The sequence below is a fragment of the Buteo buteo genome, chromosome Z (genome assembly GCF_964188355.1).
Source record: "Buteo buteo chromosome Z, bButBut1.hap1.1, whole genome shotgun sequence".
Lineage (NCBI taxonomy): Eukaryota > Metazoa > Chordata > Aves > Accipitriformes > Accipitridae > Buteo > Buteo buteo.
In genome coordinates, this window is record NC_134204.1 from 28,683,720 (window position 1) to 28,711,504 (window position 27,785).

At 34.7% G+C, this 27,785-nt stretch overlaps 1 protein-coding gene across 6 annotated transcripts in view; it reads right to left on the reverse strand.

The window, feature by feature from the left end:
* FCHO2 (FCH and mu domain containing endocytic adaptor 2) overlaps window positions 1-27,785 on the reverse strand; it is a 96,226-nt gene that overhangs the window by 18,222 nt on the left and 50,219 nt on the right. For 2 of the 6 annotated variants that reach the window (XM_075020658.1, XM_075020657.1), the window contains exons 9-19: window positions 26,070-26,114; window positions 24,194-24,266; window positions 20,037-20,061; window positions 13,056-13,113; window positions 10,356-10,531; window positions 9,753-9,767; window positions 9,312-9,336; window positions 8,544-8,586; window positions 7,769-7,863; window positions 3,590-4,099; window positions 2,059-2,162 (exon numbers count right to left, since the gene is read on the reverse strand). In XM_075020658.1, the coding sequence (XP_074876759.1) occupies window positions 2,059-2,162; window positions 3,590-4,099; window positions 7,769-7,863; window positions 8,544-8,586; window positions 9,312-9,336; window positions 9,753-9,767; window positions 10,356-10,531; window positions 13,056-13,113; window positions 20,037-20,061; window positions 24,194-24,266; window positions 26,070-26,114 (1,169 nt within the window). Of the gene's footprint in view, window positions 1-2,058; window positions 2,163-3,589; window positions 4,100-7,768; window positions 7,864-8,543; window positions 8,587-9,311; window positions 9,337-9,752; window positions 9,768-10,343; window positions 10,532-13,055; window positions 13,114-20,036; window positions 20,062-24,193; window positions 24,267-26,069; window positions 26,115-27,785 lie in introns of all 6 variants that reach the window. The other 4 variants (XM_075020662.1, XM_075020659.1, XM_075020661.1 and 1 more) reach the window with 3 other exon arrangements.

The window sequence follows — 27,785 nt, forward strand, 5'->3', positions numbered from 1 at the left end:
CAAGAGTATTACACAAAGTGGTTTTAAAGAGATGAAAAAAAGACTGTAAGTAGAAGAGTTCTTCATTTCATGCCACAATCAATTTCATAGTGTTTCTCAACATAGTTCCTTTAATGCTTTATCTACCCTAGTTTTTAGTATAAAACAGAGAACCCACATTTTCCATTGGAATCAATTCCATTATTTCATAGATTATCATGATTAATTTTTTGCCTGGGTAGTTAAGTCTAATATATTTGATTATGTAGCAGCCTGTCAATAATTGTGTTACAACACAGTAGCAGAACCTAAGCCTACAGCCTTGTGTATGTGTGCAGCAAATGTGGATTTACAGAGCTAAAGGAGAGCTACTAACAAAGTGGAAGTGAGTCCAGCAGAGGGCAACTAAAATAGTTGGGTCTGGAGTACAAGAAAGAGGTACAGGCTGGAGGACCTGGGTTTGTTCAGCCTGGAGAACAGAAGCCTAAGGAGCAGTCTTTTACTAGCTAAAAGGGGATATAAAGAAGGCAGAGTCAGGCTCTTCTCAAAGGTGCAAAGGCTACAGCAAAGAAAATTTCAGCTGAAATTAGGGAAAAAATTCTGTCTTATAACTTGTGGGACAGGTTGCCCAAAGAGACTGAAGATCTCCCTTTCTGGACATTTTCAAAACTCAGCATGTCCCTGAGCAACCTGATGCAATTTTGAAGTTGGCCCTTCTTTGAGCAGGAGTTTGGCCTAGAGATCTTCAAAAATCCCTTCCATCCTAAATCTCTGGATGGTTTGATGATTCACTTGACTGTTAAGGTTAGGTAATAATCATTTTGGGATTAACCTATCTAAGAGGTACTGGAACACCTGAGGCATCTATTTTGGCTGGGTAACTGTTTTTTTGTTTTGTTTTTTTTTTGTTTGTTTGTTTGGGTTTGGGATTTTTTTGTTTTGTTTTGTTTTAATTTCGGTTCGATCATGCTTGTTGCTGTGTATGTGGTTTTTATACAGACTATGGGAATTGTAAAAGGAGTTGATATATAATGAAGATAACTGTCAATCTTCCAGTTGTACCCAGATAATAGCCAATTTCTAAAACAACAGTATAAAATGAATATAGCTTTGTGCAGAATCATACTTTATAGCAGAACAGTACCAGCTGAATTCTTCTTTTTAATTATGATGACATGAAGAACAGATTCCTTGGTCTAAGAGCAATTACTACAATTTTATATTGGAATAAGAAAAGAATCTCAAAATGAACCCTATTCTGACCTTATAGAAATGCAAAACAGTTTAAAAATGTTTCAGTTTTGTCAAAGCATAAGACCAGAATTTTGTCCGTAACAAGAATATGGTGAAAATATCTTGCTACTTTGAAAGACAGCAAGAGGATCTTACCATGGTAACATTTTTCCAAGTCAGTAAGTCAAATGAAACCCAAAGAATCCTAATATTCACAGAGGAGATTAAGCGTGGCTTGGTCTGATACGCTGTCTGGGTATTTGCATTCTTTGCCACATTCCTTATCGGCAGGTGGACCTACTGCAGGCAGTGAGCAGAGATGCAGGCAGTGTGCAACCTCTCACTATCCTGATGGGCAGCTGCTGCAATCTGCCACCTCCCTTCTCCACCAACCAGCGCCAAGGGCAGAGAGAAGTCACAGCAGGGCTACTTGTGTCAACACATGACTGATAAAGATCTGCTTAATACCATTCATTCCCCAAAGCTTTGGTGATATCCCTGAATCAATGGAGCTTTGTTAATAACTTCACTAATATTTCACATTTTGAAAACTTCAAATCTCATACACATGCTATCCTTTCATTATCAAATTATTGATTTGTTCAATTAAAAACATTCAGCCGATGCAAAAATTATGTTTTGGACCTTAGTAGTTCTATTAAGAATTATTTTGTTATAGTAATATCGTTATGAACAACTTCCATGCCTATCTGGCAATGGTGAAAATTTGCTTATGTGATTCTTTGAACATCAGCTGGAAAGTAACTCCACTGTAACAATATAAATGAATGGTGTATCTGAAATCAAGTTACAATGGAGAATTAAAAAAAACCAGTCAATACATACTATTTCATTAATCCCACTAAGTTTCCCAGTAGACAGTTTTGGTCTTGAAGCAGGCCTTGGAGGGGGTACAATGGTGCTTACAGAAAGAGGAGTTGTGGGCCTTGCTGAAAGAAAGCAAATTTAAGGAAATAAATATTAGAAAGGTCACACTGAACATAAATATGTACTCACTTGAATAGAATAACTGCAAGTTATGTTCTATTAGAAGTTCCTATTTTAGAAGATCCATTTTGTAAGATTTACCACTAATCATAAATGCTTTTAAAATAGGGCCATGTGATACCCTGAAAAGTGACTCTAAAAATGGCATCATGGGCTTTCTCCCCCCCCCCTTTTTTTTTTTTACACCAAATTTTGCCCACTGAAATCCCATTGACTTCAATAAATATACAGCAGTGTAACAGGTAAATTACTCTGTTGATTGTAAGAACACACTAAGTCCTTATTATCTCTTAGCCAAGCTATCAGAAGTAAAAAGCAGTTAAAAAACATAGTGCCCCCATGTCCTTCTAAACCTAACAGAAATAACTAACAGATGGTAGCAGCAGTACAAAGATGCCACTTTTACAAAGTCACTTTTCTGAATAGAATGAATAGAACTGTATTTTAAAATAAATGTTAGATGCCATCCAATGAGTACACCAGATCTAAAATTAACCTCAAAATAGACTGAAATCCTAATATATGACTATGTTGTTACAGTACATCCTATTATCTCCCTCAAATTATTCCAGATGGTTCTTTTTTAATTAAATCAGCTAATGTTATTTAAAATGCAACTTTTAAGTATTAAGTTTTCTCAGGCATTCAGCATAACTCTGCTGTGGTCAAAGTACAGGAGTTTCATCAGTGACTTGGGAAGAAAAAAACTAGGCTAATACCAACCACATCCATCTTAGGAGTTGCAAACTCAAATGTCCCCAGATAAATTAACTTCTAAAACATCAGCCATTCCTGTAAAATTCTTATTATGTCCCAAGCTGACAGTGCATGCTAAACACCAAGTAGTCTGCTGCAGTACCACAGGTATTCAGTGAATCATGGCATGCTTGCCCAAATGCACTTTACTGTGATATCATCGACGCTTCAAAATACTGGGTGTTAAAAAAAAGAACAGCTTTAAATCCAATTTATTTAAATTTATTTAATCTGAAAATATCTATACCAAGCCATTTAGGAATGGAATTGGTTTTGCAAATTCAGTCACTTAAATTTTTGAGATCTCACTGCTGACATCCCAGAAAAACACATTCTTATTTCTAGAGAAGCAAAGCTCTACATAGTTAAGAGAAAACAATGCTTTTAATTGAATAACTTGAATTTTTATTATTATTTCAAGCTGAATATTTACTTCATTGTCAAAACTTCCAAGGAAGTTGGTGCTTACAAGCAGTTTAGTACATTCTAAGTAAAAAGATGAGTTAATTTTAACATCAGGTGAGTGATAATAACAAAAGAAAAATGAGTCTGAAGTTTGCTTTTTGGTGTCAGTTATTAGCAAAGAGCAGTACACAATGCATGCTTGCCATACCCTTATTTGTATGAGCACAAGAAGACACTAAACTATAGTCCAGTAGTGCTGAAGATGATGTGGAAGAAATTTCAGCAGCAGTGCCAGTTTCTTCAATGAATAATTGTTCATGGCATATAGTATTATTGAAAAGGTCACTTTGATCCTCAGAAGCACAGCTGTTGGAAGAATTCCCAAGCAAAGCAGAAGAGGCAAGGCAGGCATTTTCAGTTTTAAAATGCAATCTTTGGGGCTCCTTCTTGTCTGTGCTTGTGTATCTAATTGTAAGAAGTTCATCAGCAAATGAAATCCACTGACTCTGAGACCGTGAAACACAGGATAAAGTACTGGTACTCCCTGATGGTGCTGCTGTAACACCAGATTTGCACAAAGTGCTGATGGTAAAGTCTGGTGAGGATGGGCTTGTAGACCCAGAATCTGTCTGGTGTCCAAGCAAAGACTGAGATACTCTACACCCAGGCAAGTCAGTGGTAGATGAGAAGGAGCTCCTATTGTGCTCTTTCAGTGTAGCTGAAGAAAAAGGGAAGAATTGAAACTAGGACCAACACTGAAAAGATAAAAATTTCAATATTCAAAAAAGTATTCAATATCCACTGCATGAGGATTACCAGCCAGCATGAAAAATAATGGCTCTGGCAGGCTAAAAATCCCACCACTTTCAAATAAAAGAAAAAAACCCCAGCCATATATCACATGTACTTCATTCACACTGCCAATCATGTCACTTTCCAGTTTTTAAGTAAACCAAAAAGTAATTTATTGTATTTTTCTCCACTTAAGGCCCTACTTCTCATGACTTTCCTTATTCCTCTAACTTTCTCCCTGTCTTGGCTTAGCTTCCTCTCATCTTTGTCTTTTCCTTCTTGTGTCCTACTCCATTTTTGTTTCCTCTCCATAGTTTTCTGCTTTCATTTCTTTCCAAGTTATTTAATCAAACCTATCCTATTCTGTTCCTTCCAAACATTTTTAGCCTCTCACCCTTAACATTTGTAATGGGAAGGCCCAACATAAATGGCTGTCCAGTGAATGAATGAAGACAATGCAATCCTGAGATCTTGTTTGATTTTCTTCTGTCTGCATCAACTTGTATCTAGTGAGTACCTATATGTATAAGTCATCAACCACCCCAGTTTATTTCCTCTCTCATCCTAGAATCTTAAGGCTGCTGGAAAACAGGAGTTTTCCACAATTATTCCCTGCATTTGGCTGTTGCCTGTTGCAGTAGATGACAACAGAAGCAGAAAATGCAAGGTTAGTCAATTCTCAACATCTTGCAGATTGGCAAAGCTAGGAGCAACAGCAGAGCGTCATACAGAATCAAAAAAGGGAGCAACACATTTAAAAGTTCAGATCAAAAGTGTAGGTGTCCTCTCTACAGTGGTCCTTTTGCCATGAACAAGTACATTCTCTAAGCCCACGTAAACAGAGTTTTAACACAGCTTTCCCTTTCTAACAGATTTTAAATATCATTCGAAGGCTTTAAAATACTACTGTGAATCCTGTTCAAAAAGCAATGTGGAAATGTTCAAAACTTTTAAAAATACATATGGAGGAAAATGAGGAAGATAAATAAAAAGCAGCATATTTACAATATTAATAGCTGGCTAAAAAATGTCTGTTGTGTTTGTTCAAGATAACAAAGTTAGCTTAAACTTCTAATAAAGCAGAATTATTCATGGATGACCAAAGTTTACTTCTGTGCTGCATAAACCACTGTCTCCTCAAATACCATGGTAGTTTAAGAGTTCAATGATTAACACAGAGTTACGAAACAATATCTAAAGAAATGCTTTAACAGTAAAAAGTGACCTGTGGGACATGCTACATCATGATATGCAGATTTGCTGTATACAAAATAACTAATCTATGTAATTTAAGTTTTGGATTGAGATTCTCAAAAGTTTTAAGCATCAGCTTACCTATATTAACCTTCAAGTTGAAGATAAAACACAGATTTCAAGGAAAACACAATCAGATCAAAGTTGTGTATTTTTTAAAGTCTTTAGAACTAAGCTGCAGTTTAGTGAGCAGCAGAACTTGATTTAAACAACAGTATGACCTACATCAATCCAGTATTTTTTTCCCAAATGTATTAGTAATTTGTTATACTTTAGAACACTCACTTTCTACTTAACTCCATGGATCATTTCACAAGTGTAAATTCTTAGTTAACTCCTAGAACAACAATCCTTTAAATAATTATTTAGCAGACAAAGTTTGCCAAGGCACAGATGTCTTATATCTAAAATTGACTTATGCCCACAGGACACTATATTCCACCAATTTCAATGAAATGAAGGGTTCTGTGCATAAGCCCCTTTCTTTCGGGTATGAGGGCTTGTATAGATGACTGTCCCCCAGATTTGGCTACAGAGGATGTTATGGATCCAAATTACCTGTCACTACTCATCAGCCAGAGACTACTTTCTCCACAGTTCTGCTGCCAGGAGGGACTGTATGAACGTTTCCTACCCTCCTTTGACTTCCCATCTAGGCATAGCAATAAACAACTGGATACAGTAACAACCATCAGCACAACAAATTAAGTATCCTCTGCCTTCCTCTACCAACTCCCAACACCAGACCAAAGCTAGCAAAACCAGATTATTTTGAGAAAGCACCAGTTCCTTTCAGCATATTGCAGTAATAGATATCTCTATATAATTTATCCTTACATATCCAAATTTGGATCCACTAGCCAATAATCTTGACTGGTTACCTAAGTGAGGAAGAGACAATCTAATAATTTCCGTAAACTAGATTTGTTAAAAACCGTAACTCTTAAGGAACACAAATTTGTAGTGAAAGAATAAGTTCCATTTAAAACCCAAAAGGTTACATAGCAATGCTGGTTGCTGCTAAAAGGACATTACTAAGGCCAAGAAGAATTAACACTAGTTGTGCAGAATTCCCCTATTGCTACATGTACTCTTCCTTACTGTTCTTCAATCTGTATGATTAAGCACAGAGGAAAATGGCCAGAAAGCCATGATTGTGAACAAAGAAGTGAGGTCTGTTATAACTTTTGGAATATGAGTACCTAGCTAAAAGAAACAGTGAATGCTTCTTTTCTCAGGCATGTGGAAGGTGAAAAGTCTCTACATTAAGACAGCAGGGGTGGAAAATAGATACGCAGTAGGTAGACTGAAAAGAACTATGGAAACAGTGTATCTGCTACTGTTAGTAAATAGTAGATTCTGCTTTAAACCCCCCAAGATAATCAACATAATAAATAATTTAAATAAATACTTTTAGTAAGCAGGTCCTAACATAGCCATAATACCTGTTTTTATTTTGGTCTCTCCTTCCTTTTTCTGAACTAGTTTCTCAACATCTCCTGCTCTCAGCCTCTTCAACACACGTAACCACTCATATGCCATTTTGCCTCCCTCTCCTTCACTGCCTTTTGGATGTAACAATGAATATTGACTATTTTTGGTTTTTTGTTTTTGGTTTTTTTTTTTTCCTCCTCCAAAGAACAGGTTTCAGGAAAGCCTGCCAGTGTCTTGCCCACACTAATATCCCTCAGAATCCTGCACCCCAAAATTCCCACGCTCCCTCCCCCTCTGCCTCCCATACTCCTCAGCCCACCCTTTTCCCCCCAATACCCCTGCTCTCAGGTGGTGCCAGGAACTCCCCCTTAATTCTAGTCTCAGCCCTGCCATTTTTATCTGGCTGCCCTTGGATTATGCCCACACATTTCCTAACAGAATCATGGTTTCCTACAGGAAACAAGTTCCAAACAGCAAAGCTCCATGGTGCCTGTGTACTTTACTGGAAAGAAGAAACCCATCCCTATTCACAGTGCAAGTTCAGCTTGTCTCACAGTTGCTGCAACAACCTCCATTTAATCTCTGAGCCCAACCGGCTGAAAAAAATAGGATTATACGGCTAGATGGTGATCATTTTTTTGGAAAGTGAGAGAAGGTGATAAAAAAAGGCAGAAGCAAGATAGAATTTTCTTAAGGTTTCTAGTGTTCCCTCTTCCCCCTTGCTCCCTACCTTGAAAGCCTGATACACTGCACTCTCAGTTGTGTATTACTTGTAAGATAGTATACCGCTTTAAAAAATTCTTTCATTTCAATAGTCAAAGCATGTCCCCTTGCAATAACTAAAAAAGCAACAACAGAACATCCTGAAGTATATAGAGATAACATTTTCTACTACCAAATATTGTACCTGAGGAGGATGAAGATGCCAAGGAAGCTGAAGAGGAAGACTCAAGAGAACTGCTGAAGAGCGGATCCCATGCCAGGAGGTCACTGTTCCCCTTTCTATATTACGAGTTACAATTGGAATATAAATGAAAGATGTATATACTCATAAAAATCAAATGACAACTTCAGTTGTAGTTTGATAATAAATATAATAATATGATAAATAAATTTGATAAATTCTTCTTTATTAGTTAGTCTTTGCATCTGGAAATAAAAAGTACTTACAAATTGCAGGTCAAGGAACTGATTTACACATAAGAAGACTATCTGAACTGACATTGTGGTGCAAGTTTGTGTGTGGACATACTTCATAATGTCGGTTAAATGATTGTCATTTTCAAGGAGACATACCTCTTAAAATCCATTTCTTTCAGTATATGCATACATAAGCAAGGTATACAGACCTGTCCAAATTTAGGGCTTGTAATCTGAAACACTTTACCAGGGAACACTATAACTGTCTTAATTATAATTTGAGATTTTAATTAAAAACCAGTATTTTATAATAATGTAATTATAAATATCGAGACAGATCACAATGAAGCAAATGTATTAGAAGAAGAAAACAAATAGAAATCTCCACTGTTACATAATTACTCCCTAACTTTTAAGATACAATAGATGCCCCACTTAAAATAGCAGTCAGCTGATATTTCCAATGAGTTTCCGAGTATTAGATCAAAATAAGACCAAATTTCTGCAAAATTGTATTTGGTAGAACTTTGAATTTAACTTACTCATTCGTTGGAGCAGAAAGCTTTGATTTTGTTAACTCTTCACCTAAGCAAAAGACACAGTATTATCACCAAAGCTGTGACACTCTAAAATAAAAATTCCAGCTTCATTATAAAAAGATAGTAAATATTAATGGTTGCAGTTCAAAACTAATTATGAAATATTAAAATGGAAAAGACAAAATACATTAGTTCCGATAATATAAATTCAGATATTCCTGAAAAACCTTCTACTAGGAGAGGACTACAAAGAGCAATGCATTTTGGTGGAAGTGCTGTTCACTTGAAATTTCTTCCTTAAATTACAGTTGACATAAATATTATTCTTCAGTAAATTTGGCTTGGTTTCCCACTGAAAAAAACCCTACAGGATAGAGACTAATGCTCTGTCCTCTATCTCCATGACCATATTTGTGTTTGACTATAAAACAGAGAGAGTGTGCTTTTCTGGTTTGTGGATCATACTAAACTTGAGTGGGTAGAAGGGTTTTAAGAACTTGCACAGGATTCTTTTCCATGGGGTCCCCCCTTTGGCTCTTGGATGTGTTCCTCATTACTGTCACAGCCAGCCTCATCTGTTTCCCAGAATAGGGAACAGCTGAGTGTATAGAAAAAGAAGAGGTATCTAGAAATGACAAGAGGAATATTTTTTCCTATTTGAAATACAGATACTTAATAAGTTTCTTTCTTCAACAATTAAAAAACAATCTATTTTCATGCTCTGTTAAAAAACTAACATAAATGGACTAAAAAGTAAAGATTCACACTTACTGGATGAATTTTGATTCATTTGTGCCTAAAATGGGGAAAAAAAAAAAGAAAGGAATAAATTCTTCTACCAACTGTTAAATAAAATGCTTAAGAGTCCCAGGGTTCTTATTTCAATTCAAATTCCTGTGAGATACTTTGCCTTCAATGCCAGGCAAAACATTCTGAGCTTGCAGAAGGCCAGAACATGAGCCAGGACAGAGCAACCAGTGCACACCCACCAGACCAGTAAGAAAAGGCAGGAACAAACACTGCAGAGCTGACAAAGGGAGCAGTATTACTAAACCCCTTTACAGGCTGGGGCAGTAAAATTAAACAGCTTATATATCACATGGTATATATGGAAAGAAACATTCCTAAGGTTTTCCCAAGAACTCCCCTCACATACTACAGTGACTTGGTTTTAATCTAAAAATGTGAATTAAAAAGCCATTCTGTACTTACAGGACTGTGTCTCTGCTTTCAAAATGTGGTGGTGTGGGGGGGAGAGAAAAATCATCATTATTATTTTAATATGTTGTGCACAATATTTTCCTTAAAATCAGAGCCGTTCTTATTCTGATCTGAATATTTTACTAGCATACTTTAATACTATTTATTTATAGTATCACCTCATGGCATAAAGGATCATTCTGTGGATTGGCATAATACATCAATAAAAGCTGCACTGTAAATGTTACATGTATCCACATTATATGATCTGTTTTAACGGTTTGTATATTATTGAATACTAATTAGTAAACTATGTTAAAAGCTATGCTCAGCTAACTGCATGATGTATTCAAATGTCTTGTGGTGGCAACAGCAGAAAGACAAGGACTGAGCATTCCCAAGACTCAAAGGAAAGTTAAAATCTGAGAAGGGAGAATTACTTAATGTTACACTGTGATAAAGTGTACCAAAGATGACCCTTGTGCACAAGAAAGAAAGAATCATTGAACTTGAACCTAGAATAAATTCTGAACATTAAAATACATGTTTACACTAAAGATTCTTTACCGCTTTTCTCTTCTATGCATTAAAAATACAAAGAACAAAATAACTTACAGATATTGCTGGAGAAAGAGTGATGTTCCCTATAGATACTTTTAATTCATCCAAGGAAGGCATGGTATATTGAGAGCTATTATTTGCCTGGACAGGTTTTATTTCTACATGGAACCTCCTGGGTTCATCATCTTCAGAGTCAGAATCACTGGATGAATAGAAATGGTTCTCTTTGGTATGTTTTTGTCAGTTAAGGTGGAAATACTTCAAATCCATCTGCTTAAACCATTTCATAATTACGCTTTACATAATGCTGATATTAAGTGAACACCACAGATAAACAATGTTGCCTAACCTTTTTGTGCGCTTATATAGACATTTCAGATATATCCACTGTCCAAAATTCACAACTCAGAGTTAAAATTTAGTTTTTATAGTCCATTCATCTTCATAACGGTATTCTGTTCTGAAAGGCACTATGTCATATAACTGAACAACTGCGTATTTGAAGGCATCAGGATAAATTAAAGATTCTTCAGTAGCAACACTTCTGCATGTTAAATTTATGATTTGTAAGACTCAACCAGGGATTCTAACACATGTATGAAAAATGTAGAAATCTTTTTAAACCAACTGAAGGAAAGCCCTAGCCTTTTTAATTAGTGAAATGCCCATGGTACCTGTACCAAGCATTAACAGTAGAGGAAGCAGAAGCAGCAGCCATTATTATTTGACCCTTTTGCAGAATGGCACTGAAAATTTTGCAGGAAAGAATGCCAGTTACACAGAAGATTACACAGTAAACTGATCAATGTCAGCTGCTTAAAGCACTGTCATCCTTGGCAAAAAAGTAATCACAACAACTCAGTCCTCAAAATAAGCAAAATACACAGAATAATTTAGCCTTGGTTCTTTATATGCACAGGAGCTGCACTGAACAAAAGCTCTGAAAGGCCTATGCCAAGTCTTAAAAGATGCATTTGTTTTGACAAGAAAGAATTTGAAATTTTTCCTCCATTTAAACATAAAAGTTCCATACCACCTAGGGGGAGCATACATATTCTATACCTTGCTTGTTATTTTCACTTGGAAATATGCTAGCCATTTGAATTAAATGTCTGCAAACTATTCCTTGACAAAGATTAGAACCTGAACCCTAAAGACATTCCAAATCCATTTCAACTGAAAGAATCCCTGAGTCATGGTGAGGGAAAAGTCAAATGTCTTCATCTTACAGCCCATCTGTCCCCCCAAATGGATCATATCTAGAAAAGAAAGCTTCAAAGACAAGTCGTTTTTCATTTCATCAAAAGATCTCTTGTCTTGAAAGTTATCACCAAGTTTCACGATTAATTTCCCACGAATCAGGCAGCTCTTGTAAAGTGCTTTTTAAACACTTAAGACTGGACTTAAGACTGACTGCCATTATGCTAAAATAATGTCCTCTAATAAATCATCTCAAGAGTTCCCACCAACAGAATAAATATCTACTCTTGGAAGCTAAGGAAGGAAAAGAGGAAGGGAACTGATGAATTCCTGAATCTGATAAAAATCTTCAGAAGCTGAAGTACTACCTGGCTGATAGGGACTGCAAATCATTGAGCTTTTTCACTGAATGTATGGCCTTTTCTATTGTTTCACAACAAAAACGATGATGTAGAAAAGGATGCCCAGATGATTCATTTACAAAGCATGAATGTTGTTCAGTCCTCTCTCCCTTCCATAAATTCATGCAAAGCATGAAATAATGACCCTCTCAGAACTGGATAAAAGTCTTTCACTTTTCTATCAGTTTTGTAAATAGGAGATAACACGAACTGCTTTTATCAGTATAGGAGTCTTCACTAATGCCAATAGAGGCATATTCTGCAAAGTTAATGAAAACAGAGAAGCTATGATGATGGACTGGCCCACTTCAATGTACTGTTAACTGCTCAAAAGTTTTCACAATGTAAGGTAATTGCAAAGTGTAAGTTTACCATCTATCTGCAGTAGCCAGAGAATTCAGTGAAAACATTTCCAAAAATGAGCTATCTTGCTTACATATTAGGCTTGCTTAGATCTACAGCAATTATTCCCAGCTCTTAAATAGAGCTTCCCTCTGTTTCTGATGGGAAGAAAAAAGAGGACAAGAATTTTTTCCTTCAAAGGAAGACCAGAGAAAAATCATGAGCCTCCACAAAAAATTACTCATAATGAAAATCTATTCTACATATCAAAGTTATTATTAAAAAGACAATAAAAGCTAGAAGCAACAATTAGAAACAGCATGTGGACATTGGTAACAAAAATCCTATTTCTAGACTGCTGTAGCTCCCAGTCTTTTTAATGGTGTTATAAAGAAGTGGGAGGGTGCAGGTATAGAATAGATAACCACTCCGTATGCTTAAGAAAGATTTACAAACTTCACAAACTCTCTGAGAGCTTTTCAAGGAAAAAAATCTGCACGGTCACCTTAAAGCTTTTGTTCAGGCTTTTTTTTTTTGTTTATTTTGTTTTTTTTACTTTCAGACAAAACCCATCCTCTTAAAGTTCCCAAGGCACTTGATCTAATCTTTAACATTTGCACACACACAAAATCTAAGATAGACAAAATTCTGTACATTTTGCAAAAGCTATGAACAGAACATAGGAATACAAGGTTGCAACACAAACATGAATGTCATTCATCCTCCTTTACTTAACACTCAAATCAGTACTTCTTCTCTCCAAAGAATTGTAGTAACATCAAATAACTTGGCACAGTAATAGTGAAAAGGATATCCTGTGTTGCTTCTGGTTTAATGCTGTATCCTTCATCATCTACATCAGGAATGTTCTAAAAACAACAACAAAAATTATGATATTGACAAATAACTAAACCCCTACGTTTTTGCATCTGACTGAATTTTATATCACTGACAAATTAAAATTTGATTACAACAGCTCACGCAAGTCATTGTTATTCACCGTTAATTATTACAGTTATCTCAAGTTATGATCTGTAGTTCAGAAGTAGCATGACAAGATACCTTAGAAACAGAATACAACAAAACAACCTCCAAATTTCCTATGAAAACTGGCAAGTTTGAATGCATCTGCTTTTACCGGTACTCTATCAAAAGGGTCAGAAACCAACAGGCATTTTAGCTTTACTATTGAGTGTTAAATAAGCTACAACTCTCTTGGCCTCAAGTATTTTCCCAATTTCTAGGTCTAATTCTCTCAGCTAAGTCACTGGAGGCTCTGACGGTGCCGGAGCAGTTTGACTAATAGAGATTTATACAGTATGGCTAAAATACACCTTGCTGTTATAAGTCATGAGATGTAAAAAATGACTTACACTGGAGACTTAAGTGGACTAGCAAGGAACCACTTGAGATATTCACTTTGAATAGCTTTTGAATTACAGAGCAAGATAAACATAAAAAGTAGTTGTCCTTCTATTCCTTTTACAGATACCACAAATGGGATGTCTGATATTTTACTAAGAAAGATTCTCCTCTGTATAGCTCTCTAAATCTAGCACTTCTGAATTAAATGGAAGGAATTTAAACATAGATCAAACTTCCTTCTAAAAAGAGTAAGAAATACAATCTTGTATAGGAGATGTAATACTGTACCCAATTAAATAGCACATCAAACTAAGGCCAAAAAATAATCTTAATTATTTCAATTATTAAGCTCAAACCTTAAAAAATGGAACATATAGATGCAATTTCTTGAAATACTTGTAAGATCCAGACTTCACCGCTATTTGATTAAAAAAAAAACCAAAACAACCAACCAACCAAACAAAAAAACCTGAACAAAAAAAAGTAATAAGAGTAGGATCACACGGTCCAGTACCTTAGCTCTACTTGCTCAAATCAGGGTTCTTAGCTACGCTTGACCTCAGGCCGACCTTGTTTATATACCAAAAACCACTAATGAAACTTGACATCAAAGTAAACAGAACAAAAACATATAGCTAGAGGGTAGGTACATTTTCCTACAATACTACAACTTCTGAATTCTGAAATTATTTTAGTTGTCATATTAGGTAATTTTCAATAGATCAGGATCATTCATGGTTAAGATGAGTTGAAAACCAACAAAAATCTTTAAATATACAACATTTAGTTTTTCTTCCAGCTGGGCCATATATGTAAAGTATATTATTACTGGGCACACACAGCATGCACAACATAGCTGGCAAATCGTAATATTTTGATATAAAATTGTGAAAGAATACTTAGTTTGCAGAAGTTATTTTCATTGCATTGTTTTTAATTTACTGAATAATCTCTAGGATAAAGTAAATCCTTAGAAAGCACTAAAATCTCAAAGTTCTTAAAGTATTAAATTTCTTTCTATTTTCATGTTAATTATTTCTGATCTTGCAAAGATATCTGAACCATCTATTCCTCAGCAATGGCACTTTACCATGTAGCCTGTATGCATAATTTCAGACAAAATGTCAAAGTTAATACATTCATAACAGAGATGGATGCTTTATAGCTTAAGTTCTGAACACAGGAACTGAAAAATTCCTTGCTTCTTTTCCAGCAGGCCTACACATGACCACTTTTTTTTAACACTGTGCAGAAAACTTAAATTGTATTTCTTTTTTTTTCTATTTCTAAAATTTAAATATATGCAATTTCAAACATCTGACACTACACAGTATATACAGAGTCAGAAATAATCCGCTTTGTATTTTCAGCTTTGTCAATGATTTACAATGATCTTGTACCAATTTATGATCATTCTTAAAACTTCTTCTGCTTCCATTAATGAGATACTGAATTCATATTTTTGCGTAAACCAATAGAATGAAAGGGTGGAAGAGATACTTAGTGTACCTTTGTATTGACAAAGACAAATAGTGTCACATACAATCAAAACAGTACCTCAAAATCTTATAAGTAGTAATTTCAAAATATTGTTCTCAATATTTTGAACAGGTGAACAGTTCTGCTTTCTGAAACATCAGAATTTTATTTACTAATTTAAATTTTGTAACAGTGGTAGAGGACACAGCATTTTGAGAGACACATATTCAAAATCTGATGTTAATGAAGTCATTTACATTTACTTGACTAATTCTTACTCCCTTCTCCACACTCCTACAGTTACAGAACTATATGTTATGTCATGGATAACAGTGCATCTTCTAATATCAGGCACACAACACAGACAAGACCTGATTTGCCTACCGTGCTGATCAGAGGAAAAAACCAAAACCTTCATGTATACATCTCTTGGTTTAAGAAGTAGTTATTAATATGGTGGGGATGAAGGTCTGGTCTAGGCCCCTACCCAAACATGTTATTTGTAGTCTTTTCAGTAAAAAAGCAGCTTAATATGGATGTGAATTGAACTCTGTGGAAGTAACTGGAAAGCCGGACTTCCTTGAAAGAAGGTTTCACATTCTCAGAGGTTCTGTTAAGCATACAGCTATGAAAACCACAGAGTTTTCCCTGTGTTTGCAGATATTATACAAAACATTACTAATTAAGCTATTATACAGTTTTAAATATACATTAAAAATTTAGGACTTATAACTGTCTTTGCGTTAGTATCTTCTGCAAACTTTCTAAGGTGAATAATTTTTTAAAGAAATAGAACATAAGGACATAATGTATAACAAAGTGAAACTGCCTACACAAAAAGCATGAGGACTAAGCATTCTATTGCCAAAACTTATTTTTTGAGTTTTGGCGAATACTTTGTCTCAGTTTCCTTGCTCTGTCCCATCTGTCGTCCAAAAGCAATGGAAGAAGCCACACCATTACCATGTCATTAGTTCCTCTGGGCTACATACAAAGGACAAGAGAAGAACGTTTGGAGCATATTGCAGTCTAGCTACTTCATTTGGCCCTTCCTCAGCAACATTTGCACTGCTAGTCATCAGTCAAGAAGCAAAGAATCTTCACTACACTTCAGCTTGATTTCTGTCTATTTTCTCCTGGTATATATCTACAGTGGTTATGAGAGCTCCTTATCAAGTTTTCCTCAGGGTATGCTTCAGGATACAGGGCAGCTGAACAGCTCACTGTTTCTTTTTCTGCCGGATGAACTTTCTACCATTTTACTGAACTGGACTGACTCACTTCCTGTAATCCAGATGAGGACTGACGTGAACTGAAAGTAAGCAGTGGAAGCTCATAGCCTGGAACAAGAGAAAAAAGAGCATCTCCACTTTTGATATATTTGAGATGTAAATTTGACTCAGGTATATCCTTAGGTTAAGACAGAGGTATTACATATTATCAGCCTTCTCTCCTTAGGGTGCCTATTAATCCAAAAGACATGGAAGAAGAGAATAGCCAGCCCATTTCTTCTATTGCCAGAGATGCAGGAAGAAAGAAAAAAAAGTATTCAAAGTGCTCCTGTCTTGTGCTGTGACTACAAAGCCTCATACCCTGTATCAATGGCAGCTATTCAAAACATGCCAGAACTAAACATTACAAAATGCAAATAAAGAAAAACATTTGATTTTCACTAAATGTAATGTTACACTTGTGTTCCACTAATTAAGAGTTTGGTGGTTCCAAATTCAATCAGTGCCCAGCAATAAAAATGGCGTATAATTCTATAGAACCATAATTATGCTACACTCGTGTGTAAAGAGGTTAATGAAAAGTTTTGGATGCTTCAATATATTTGTTCGCATTCCAGTTTCCTATGAAAAAAAGTTTCAGCATTATGTTCTGTGCATCTGTGGCTCCCTTCTTAATTACTTTTGAACATACTGGACAATTTCAAATGGATTTGACAGACAGAACAGAGGACTCAAAGATAATTACATTACTACAGTCTTCATGAAAATAGGCAGTCAAGTAGAAGAAGGAGATCTGCAAGTATCCCAACCAAGGGAAGGGTTGCAATCCAAATTCAGATCTTACTAGACACAAGTGGAACCTTGTAAATGCTTCCTCAAAAAAAAAAAAGCTTCTACTAGAGCTCATATCTTCCTATAGACCATCCCTAGAGACATGGCAAACCCATGGGAAACAAGACAATTAATTAGTTCTGCCTTTAGAAAAACTTTCTAAAGATAAGAAACACATGCATAGAGCCAGACTTCAGTTGTTATCTCTTTCTAGTGTACACACAGTTAACTTTCTACTTTCCTAATTGTCGAGGCTTAGCTTAATGGAAGTTACATGTGTAGATTGACATATTAACAACACAGGAATTTTAAATCTCATGACATACTGTCATCTATATTTAAACAGAGACTGCTTATTGAAGTGGTCAACCTTTTTAACAAATACCAGTCCTCAGTTCACAACTGCCTTCCTGCTCACGAGCATATAAAACCTCTTATAGCAGTTACAAAACATTATTGATAGGAATTAACAATTTATTCAAATGCATCACATTTTCCGATATATATATAATCTGGCAGCTACAAAAAGTACGAGCATAAGCAGATGGTTTGCCACAGATAAACTTGAGAACTTCCACGTTAGTACAAAAGACATTTTTTAGGACCATGCCACTGTTTTGCTTTCTGGAAACAGAGAATACAAGTTCGAACACACTGCATTACACATTTTGGACTAGTGAGAAGGCCCAATGGTATTGACTACACACTGCATGTTCAAAGATCCACAATATCATGTAGAACTGGCAGCTAAAGTATTGAAGTCAGTTCTTACTGGATGCATAACTTCTAAAATTTCAGTACAATTACTTCAGTGCTTATAGTTATAAATAATTGTAGAGTTGTTACTTCTTACGTTCCTTTCACACAGTTAAAATTCTTGACAAATAAACAAAAGCTACCTTTTAAAAAAAGATCATGTTAATAATATAAAAGCCAGACAGAGACTTTCTGTGAGTGACCAAAATCATAACTGGGACACCTTAAATAAGTTGAATTTTCTGAGGTCTGGTCCTCAATATTTTCTAGCAATTAAACACAAATGATAATTGCTTTCATTTTTTTTTTTCAATAATACTTTTCCAAGTTCAATTGTTTGAAATGTGTAATTTATTGCAAAGATCCATAAAAACCAAATCCTCATAGAGATAACAATATAGAGGGTTATAACTATTTAGATCAAGTTTGAAAAATTAAACAGAAAGGAAGAGTAAAAGACAAGAAAAATGAAACACATTTGAAATGGGACCTTCCAGAAGAGGACACCAACCTTAAAATGTAAAAGTACTCTGGGGTGCTTGTTTGTAAGGGGTGAAATGAATTTCACCTATGGTATGCTGCATTGTTTTTCACAAGAATGACAGTAATGCCTTCTGCTATTAAAGCATTCTACCATTCAGAACAGTACTGTTGCTTGTAAAAAGCAAGAAAAAATGATAAATCAAATTTTAAATTCCAAATGCAGTCATAAAATATTGGGCATTTAAAAAAAAAAAAGAAAGAATGCAACAAAAATATCAGTTTTGTTGTTAGACACTATGAAAGTTAGGACTTTTTTTTAACCAAACAGAAATTAGATCTAGACAGAACAATTAACTTAGATGATCATATGGTGTGCCTCATGCAACCAGAAAGAATGTCAGACACATTTACAGTTGAATTTTTTTAACTAATTATTTTTTTAAAAAGTAAAGACCAAAACAAGCAATGAAGAAAATAAACATTGCAAGTCAAACTCAGTTGAGGTTCACGCCAGTGACTCAACCTGAACTGTCAAAAGATATTATTTCCATGAAAAGCCTGATAATTATAGGGATAATTCTAAAGTTACTTTACTTTAAATGTATCCAAGAAAAGAAATTTGCTCTAAATCAAGATGACTTTGCACAGGATAACATAACTGTCTCAATGATGCTTACGAGGCTATTCTTACACATATACTTCTATTATGTGGCAAAACTTACTTTTCCTTGTTTAGAAGAATGGTTCTACTAGATTTTTTAAACCAAGTTTCTCAAAAGAAATTTTAATATTAGGTGCTAGAACTCCCAGATATTAAACACAAAGAAGAAAATCCACAAAACAGGTGAACTTGGAAACTTAACATGTTTAATATAATTGGCACCTAAAGAAATGAACTGAAATACAAATCACCCTACAGAAAACCATTTAAATTATTCTGTATATTACTCCCTGGTATAGTTATAGGGAGCTGCAATCTCTGTTACATACAATTCAAGGCAACTTACATGTTTAAATAAAAAGAAAAGGCTCAATTAAGGAAATAAAAAAGCATTAACATAGCAATTTAATTTGCAACTGTCACTTATTTGAATTTAATAAAATTGTAAGACATATCATGGATCAAACTGACAGCAATGAAAAACAGGCCATTAATAAAGTTAACCTAGAGATACTGCTTTTAAAGCCATATTTTAAAAAGTATATTCCTACACTGTATTGACAGAGATAAAGCAGAACCCCATTGATATTAGATGGATTTCTCAAAGAAAACAGTAGTAAGCAGAAGAATATGATGATGCAAAGTTGGGTCCACAATAAACTGAACTTTTTTCTTAATTAGAATCTATTAGCCAAACAATTTAAACTGTTAACTTGAAAAATAAAGTAGCAAATACTTGCAGTAAAAACACCTTGTTTAAAACTTACAATTGTTAGGAAATATAAACGTATTACTGACACATATTTTAGATATTGTTGAAGATTATGTACTGAGCAAAATTAACACTTCAGCTATGTTAACAAAATACTAAATCCTCTTCAGATAAAAAATGCATTGCAGGGACTTGATATAAGTTAAGTTTCATCGAACTGTAGTGCTTGACAATATTAGCATATGCATTTGTTTTGGAAATCAGTCTACTTACAACTGAGTCTGCGTCTGGACACTCCCTATTAAAAAAATAGAAAATATACAATTATAAAATGAACAATTTATTTTATTCATATAGTTCTGGTACTTCCTTTAGTATTTTCAATTATTTTGAAACATTGCATTTGACCCTTTTGCCTCTCAGACTGCAAAAGTTTTCACTATAAATAATCCACATTCAAATGAATCAGATTTAAATAAAAGCTGGAAGTTTATGCTCAAAACACTGCATAAGGAAAAACTCAAAAGAAATGCTGAAAAAGCAAACTCATATCAAAGATATCAAAGTGTGTGTGTGTGTGTGTGTGTGTGTGTGTGTAAAATCAAGGAGTACCACACTGTATTCTGGATGAATATACTTTAAGAGTCAGCTCTCTGTGTTTGACGTGCACAATAAGTAGAAGTCACCAATCCTAATGAAATAGTCCACATACAGTTGCAAAACATTTTGGACAATAACCAGTTCGCAAAGAAATTAAGATTATTCTTAGAGGAATTCAGAGCTTCCCTCTTTTGGAATTTCATTCTTAGTTCACGTTTGTCTAGCACAGTTGCAGTCAAGCACTAGAATATGCCAGAAAAAATAAGCACTTAAAAAAAAAAAGTCATCAGCAGAAAGGCAGTGATTGCAAGTACATTATTCACAAATGTTATATTTTTCCACTAGAACTTCGATTTAAGCAGTAGTATTTAAAAAAAAACAACCTGACACTGATTTTCTCTGATCTCTGCAACAAGCAGAAGCAATTAGATTTATAGAACATGGGAATACTTGAGTAGCATACAAGTCCTCTCTAATTTGCATTCTGACAAATAAAGCTGTAAGTGCCAGTGTAACTGAACCAGAGTGGTTTTATATAATCAAACTGAACATCCTAAACATGTACTTACAGAAAAAAGAGGAAAAAAAAAATCAAATTATTGTAATCTAAATCATTTTCTCTGAAAAGCTAAATGGGTCAAATGTAAAAACTACAGTGTCTTTAAAAACAAGTATGAAAACTTGCTAACATGGAAGCATTATTATGAAATTCAGTACAGCCTGTTAAGGAATTGACAGTGGGATGAAGGATCCTGTCTCCTCTGAAAGGCCTCACACAAAAGAAAACATGTGACCAAGTTTCTAATTGACTTACGTCTTATCTCCCTCTGCTGGCTAAACTGAATTCGTAACAATAGAAAGAGCTATTTTAAAAGCTGTTTTACAGCTCGAAGAGACAAAGTATTAGACTTCTCTCAAAAGATGTAGCAAACAGATTTTCTGACATGTGGTTTTAAAAAGTGTCTATACTCAAACAAGACAACCTGAATTTAAGAAGTTAAGAAATATGAAAGATGTGAGGCAAAGGACAATGAAAATAATTTAGGCCATAATGAAGATTTTAAAAATTAGTGAGCTAATAGATCTCAAAAAGTAACAGCAGATCTAGTATCATTCCAAGGAGCACCAACAGCACCTCCCAGGATCCATTCACAAGACAAAAAGGAAAACTCAATAGTTTGCAAATGCTGGTGAAGTGGAATACGAGGACATCAGGTTTTAGACAGATGTGCTTTTACATCACTACATGCATGATCTTTCTTTTATGATTAAAGAACTAGGTCATGCTTCTAGTATAAGGTAACATTTCAGGAAATGGGGATTCTGTAAGAGAATTTAAGATTTAAGGATTGTAGATAAAAACTAAAACAACCAAATCATACAAAGCAGTGGTTAGGAAAAGAAGTTAAATCCTTGACTAACCTGTATAGCAACATGTAATAGAATATATTGTGTATGGTATTTCCCTGTGTAAAACCATTACTAGACACTACATCCAGTTTAGGTGTCAACATGATAAACTGAAAAGCCTACAAACCTTAAAGAGTTTTTCAGGATGTGGAAAGCCTGCCCTACACAAATTAAATAAGCTTACAGCCTAATTTAACAAGAGATTAAGAAAGGACTTGACCTCTATGTGCAGAGAAGTTTCTGATGATACAGAGTTTTATCATCTATAACAGGATCATCAGCTGAAGATGAAAGACAAAATTTAGACTAGCAATAAAATTTTTTAAAGAGATCATAAATAACTATTAGAATATTTTACTTAAGCACATAACAAATCCTCTGTTATTTATCTGACATATTCTAGTTCATTTAGAAGTTATGTATTAATGCAAGAATCTCTGTAAAAGCCTATCATACGTGTTACATAGGAGGTCAATATCATACTGTCATACTTCTTTCTGACCTCAGAATCTATTCATTTTTGTATTGTGTGTAAATATAGAAAAAAATAAAATAATACAAATAAAATTTCAGTCCAACTTGTTGAAAGCAAGGCAAATTCTCTTCCCATTTCAGAGTAGCTGAGCTGATTTATATTTTCTGATGACATCATTGTGCCATGAAAACCAAATTTTTTTCTAGAAAGAGACACTGATATTATCTTTCAACTTTAAATAAAATGTCTTTGGGAAAAAGCAGCTTTTATAAAAGTATTCAGATACTACAATGGATAAGCATACAAAGGTAGAAAGTGTTTCAAATAGGACAGAAGCCAGTTTTCAGCCCTCAGTGCCTAAGAAAACTTTCTGTCACAGGTCAAAGAAAAACATGATCTCTGAGTAAGGATACATTGAGTCATACACCTGAGTTAATTTGGAGTTTCCAGGCCGTTACTGGCTTCAGAAAACTACTGTTAAAAGTCCTAAATCTTTCCTGGGGCCAGATTACATTCTGCCAAAGAATGGATGGAAGGAGATGCTGGTTTGCAAGGAGGCTTATAACATACATGACAATGAGATTCACTTGAGTAATAACCCACGTGGTGGCTAAATAATTATTTTGTTGGACAAGAAAAGCTGACACTACTCAATACTATCGAAATGTCTTCTTTGCAATTATGTAAATGCAAGACATGGCAAATGATTGAACATAGTTTTTTTGCTGCTATTTGATACTGCAACTGTTTTGCAGCCACAAATATCATGAAATAATTATAAAATTTTAATTTAATTATTTTAAACTAAAAATATTTCTTTGCAACAAAATAGTATTCTCAGATTACTGCTGACCAAAATCACACTATATATTACACTTCTCTCACCATTTACTCCAGCTTGATAAAGTACAGAAGAGAGGGTGGAGGAAAGACTAAATCACAGAAAGAACAGAAATATAGAGGAAAGACTTAAAAAAACACCTTGGAGCCCTAAAGGCATCATGACAGAGAGAAGAAAAAGCTGGTTTAGAAGTGTATCACTGTTAAAATTAAACACCGAAAGAAAAATAGCTATGAGGCATGCTGTATATGCAAATAATTAGCACCTGCAGTTCTTAGGTCATTAATTTTTCAGTGTTATATTAAAAACTAAGGCTAATAAAAATATTTAAAAGTAATTTTAAAAAGTATGTATGCACATGTTGCCTCTGAGAATATTTCTACATTGTTAAGTTTGCCAAATTGTAAGATATTTTCTGTTGAATTGAATACATCTATTGAGAAAACACATGTAGAAATTATGAAAAAAATACATTGGAATATAGTGACCATAACTACTAACACATAGGCTGTGACCAATCCATCTAAAGAACCTTTATTCAAACTCACTTTCTGAAGAGTTTTAACTCCTGGGAGACAGAGCACATGAAATGAATATGGCAAAGGGTATAGCTGGGACATCAGTCATGAGTTAGAATGATGGTCTTTCTGAAATGAGTGTGCACATGATGTACTGAAAAAACACTCAAATTTTTCTGTCCTTCGATACTGTATAAAAATGTTTTTCTAGTAAAAGAATAACTGAAGCTTCAATTCTGCAAACACAGGCATCTAGTAATTTTTCCATGTACAGAGCTATTATTTCATTATGAGTCCACATAAGAGTGGCATTATCTACAATGTTCAAATGTAGAACAAGGGAGAACTACTTACCTATGCACAAGAAAGAATGAAGCATGAGTAGACTACTATGAATACATTTACATTATTTCCTTAAAACCCTTACTTATAAAAATTTTAAATAGCTGTGATGTTGTCATACTCATAGCATTTCTCTACACTTCTGTTATAAACCCATTTTTTTGTTAAACATCAGCTAACATTTATCCCCATACTTTTACTAGTTCTCATACAAGACAAGGCTTCAAGATGGAAATATACTTACACAGATTCAGTATCTTTTTCTTTTTTCATTATTCCTGATAAACCAAAAGGCTTCCTCTTCCGTGGTTTTATCCCTACGGAACAAACACTTTTCATTTAAAGATCAAAGAGATAAGTACATATTTAGCCATGTCAAATCCGTGTGCATACCAATACCAATACAATTTTAATGCTGCCACAGGTGATACAAAAATCTAACAGATGAGATAGGTATAGAGTCAAACTTAGGGAACATTATTCCAATTTCTTAAGTAAGATACTATCCAGGACATATACCAATCAAAAAATGAAATTAAAATATGGTTGAAAACATTAATAACATAAGTCCTTATAAAACTGATTTGCATTGTACATCCAACTCTCCAAGCTGGGTATGCAGACTGTCACGTTTTTAATAGAAAATGAGTGTACTGCCAGTTTTGAGGAAAGGGACTCTGCTCACAAACTCAACAGGTGCTATTGCTCCTGCCGATCCTGAATAGCCAATACACTTGGATCAGAAACTGAACCCTGCCTCTCCCAGCTACTGCAGTTCAACACCCTGTTATTTTCCTGCATGTTCCCATTATCTGCAAGCCCTTGTCTCTCCTAAGTAGTAGGAACTTGGTCCTGTAAAAAAAGAGAACATCTGTTGGCTTTCCAGCTGATGCTGAGTTCATGATTTTCCAGTGCTGTAGCCAGCTCGAAGGCTGGCTCTCACCGAGTCTGGAATCATGCCTCCCCCTGTGTCGTTTCTTCCCCGTTTTTAGCACTGGATACATGTAGCTATAGTACAGGAAAAAAAGCTTGCTTTCATACCCATTTAATGTACTAAAATTAAAATACATTTAAATATTCCATCAGACCTGCTGTCACATGTGCCTCTCTCCCCTATTTTTGATGAAGCAGACTGCCAAACAAAATGACTGAGTGCAAGCATCTGATCCAACTAGCCTACAAATTTGTTTTGATGTATACTACTGACAGCATGCTTTTGACCAAAATGGTGGAAATAATTTAGTTTCCAAAATTTAACAACTGACACTTCAAGCACATAATTAAAAAAAATCATTATATTCCACTTTACAGAAATACATTATACAGCACATAAGGAATCCCTCCACTCTTAGAAATTTTCAGGGTTAAATAACTCAAAACTTTTCAAACTAAGTAGCTGTAAACTCAGCCATATCTTATATTTTAATAGAGACAGAGTTTGCTCCAAAATTATTTTTAAATGCTAGTCTGGACTTTATTTTCTTTCTGTGCCTTATGCAGCCCAAAACAATGACAAATGGAGTATGAGAGTAGTTTCTGAACATGGATCCTCTCTGCTTCAGTCAAAAAGATTTTAAGTCTCAGCTGCAATCTTGGCAACTTATAAGTTGTCGGCTGCTATAGCTATACTGTCAACTCCTCTGTCCCAAAAGTAAATACATAGCTTATGCAAATAAAGAAGCTCTTAACCACTTAAAAAAAAATCCCCTAAGCAAAATAAGCTATGCCAACAAAGAAAGGCTTTGTGACCATAACACTGCGTTAGACTTGGTGTAACTAACATGGTAACAATGGAAAGACCCTGAGCCATGTTTTGACACTTGTAAATTAAGTTACAACACAGCCATAAGTGAACCAAATCCAAAGCTCTGCAAAGACAGGGTCTTAGCCAAAGTATGACTATAAAAAATATTAAAATTCTCTGATCTTTGTGCATTAGGCTTATAAAGTATCATAGGTCTTATTATTGAAATTCATTTCCCAAAAGGAAAACTGCTTTTTAGTCTACTGGAGTACTTTAAAGTTATACAGATTCACACACTGAATAACCCTTCACTCCACAGTTTCAGGTGCTTATCTACAGCATTCTTAACATAAATAACTGTGCTACAACAACTCACCTTCAACTGCAGTGGATGTGTTACATTCTTCAAATTCAATAGGGCCTTAAAGAAATGACAATGATGATAAACATTAGGTCAAATTTAATCTAAGATATTTTAACAACTATTAATATTTCCTGAAAATACTAGATAATCTAATTACAAATTTAGGTGGTAATGGAAAAGCACAATTACCCTGCCAATGGTCAGATTGCTAAATCATACATGTACAGCAAATCATTAAGTATTTTCACTCTTTCATACTGAAAAATTAAAATACTGGTGCACACTGTCTAAATACAATTCAATTGCGTATGTTATTACAACCACATGAAACGTCTCTAATTGGTGTCCTCTTCTCATTCAAAATTGCATCTTTAATATAGTATCAGTGTAAACTTTTCAACTTATCTTCTTTTAATGAACAAAAGCTACATAAAGAAAAATCAAAAGGGAAGAAAGCACAGCTATAGTCCTAATTTTGAGATTCACACTTTTGCTAACTCTGTATTGTTAGTTCTTCTGTTTCCTCTTCATAGCCAATTACCTAGACAGTTAAAAGTGGCATGCAGAATCTTAAACATAGCAATAAAGAAGATAAAAAACTTTAAAAAAATCATTAAGAATAAACAGGACAAAAAAAGCAGAAAACACTAGTTATGTGCTGTACCTAAATAAATTCATTATAATGGCTTTCCATTACAGTTGACACAAGGTGACAGTCAATTGTCCCTAACCCTCATTCCTTCAATCTGGCCAGGTCTAGAATTAATTTAACCCCACTATGAGCCATTTTAGGGAGCAAATGTGCAAAAAACCACTGAATATACATAGGACCTTTTTCAGGGAATGGCAGAATCACACCAGCACTTGTGCAAGTGCAAAGAAAACAGCCCGTGCAGGCAGACACCATTACTTTCTGCCCATACTAAGAGTGAGCCCTTTTGCCTGTTTGAAAAATGGTAGCTTGCAACTGTACCCACAGAAGACAAAACAAAGTTTAGCATGCTAGCATTGTGGCACAGGGATTACTACTCACCTTTCTGTAATCATCTTGTGGGAGAGCATACCAGTTTATACACAGGTGCACTACAGATAAGATAGGAGGGACGGGGACCATTCCCAATTCCATACTTGAAGGCAGCCAAAATCACACCCTGTGCCCCCATACCCCCCAAACCTGTCACACTCGTGCAACTACTTCAAGTGAGAGTTTAAAATCTCAAAAATTTCCATTAAAACCAACTGGAAGTAAAGCAATTGTGGAAACCTCAAATACAGAAACTACTTCCACTCCTGCCCCAAGTGCTCTGATTTATTTATCTTTATGATGAAGTTATAATTATTCACGAGCATCCACCATAAATCCAAGAGCTGTGCAATTTTCAGGGTGTTTTCATATAGAATAAAAGGTGTACTTGAAAGCATTTTCCAGGATTTTCACTTGTACTCTTTTAAAAATAAATACGTCATACTCTTAGTCTTAAAAAAAAAGAAAAGGCTGATATAAACAGAACTCAGATACAAGAAACATGAAGACTACAAGCCTCAGTTTGGTTTTGAATATTACACGATAGCAAATCATTGTGCTGCAATTAGAGATGCCACAATGAAACTAAAAAACAATTTAGCTGTGAATTAGGATTGTAAATCATGCAACTGGGATTAATTTGTATTTGATTCATGCAGTTAAGTACCTCAAATGGTTCTATTTGTAATGTAACCCCCAGTATG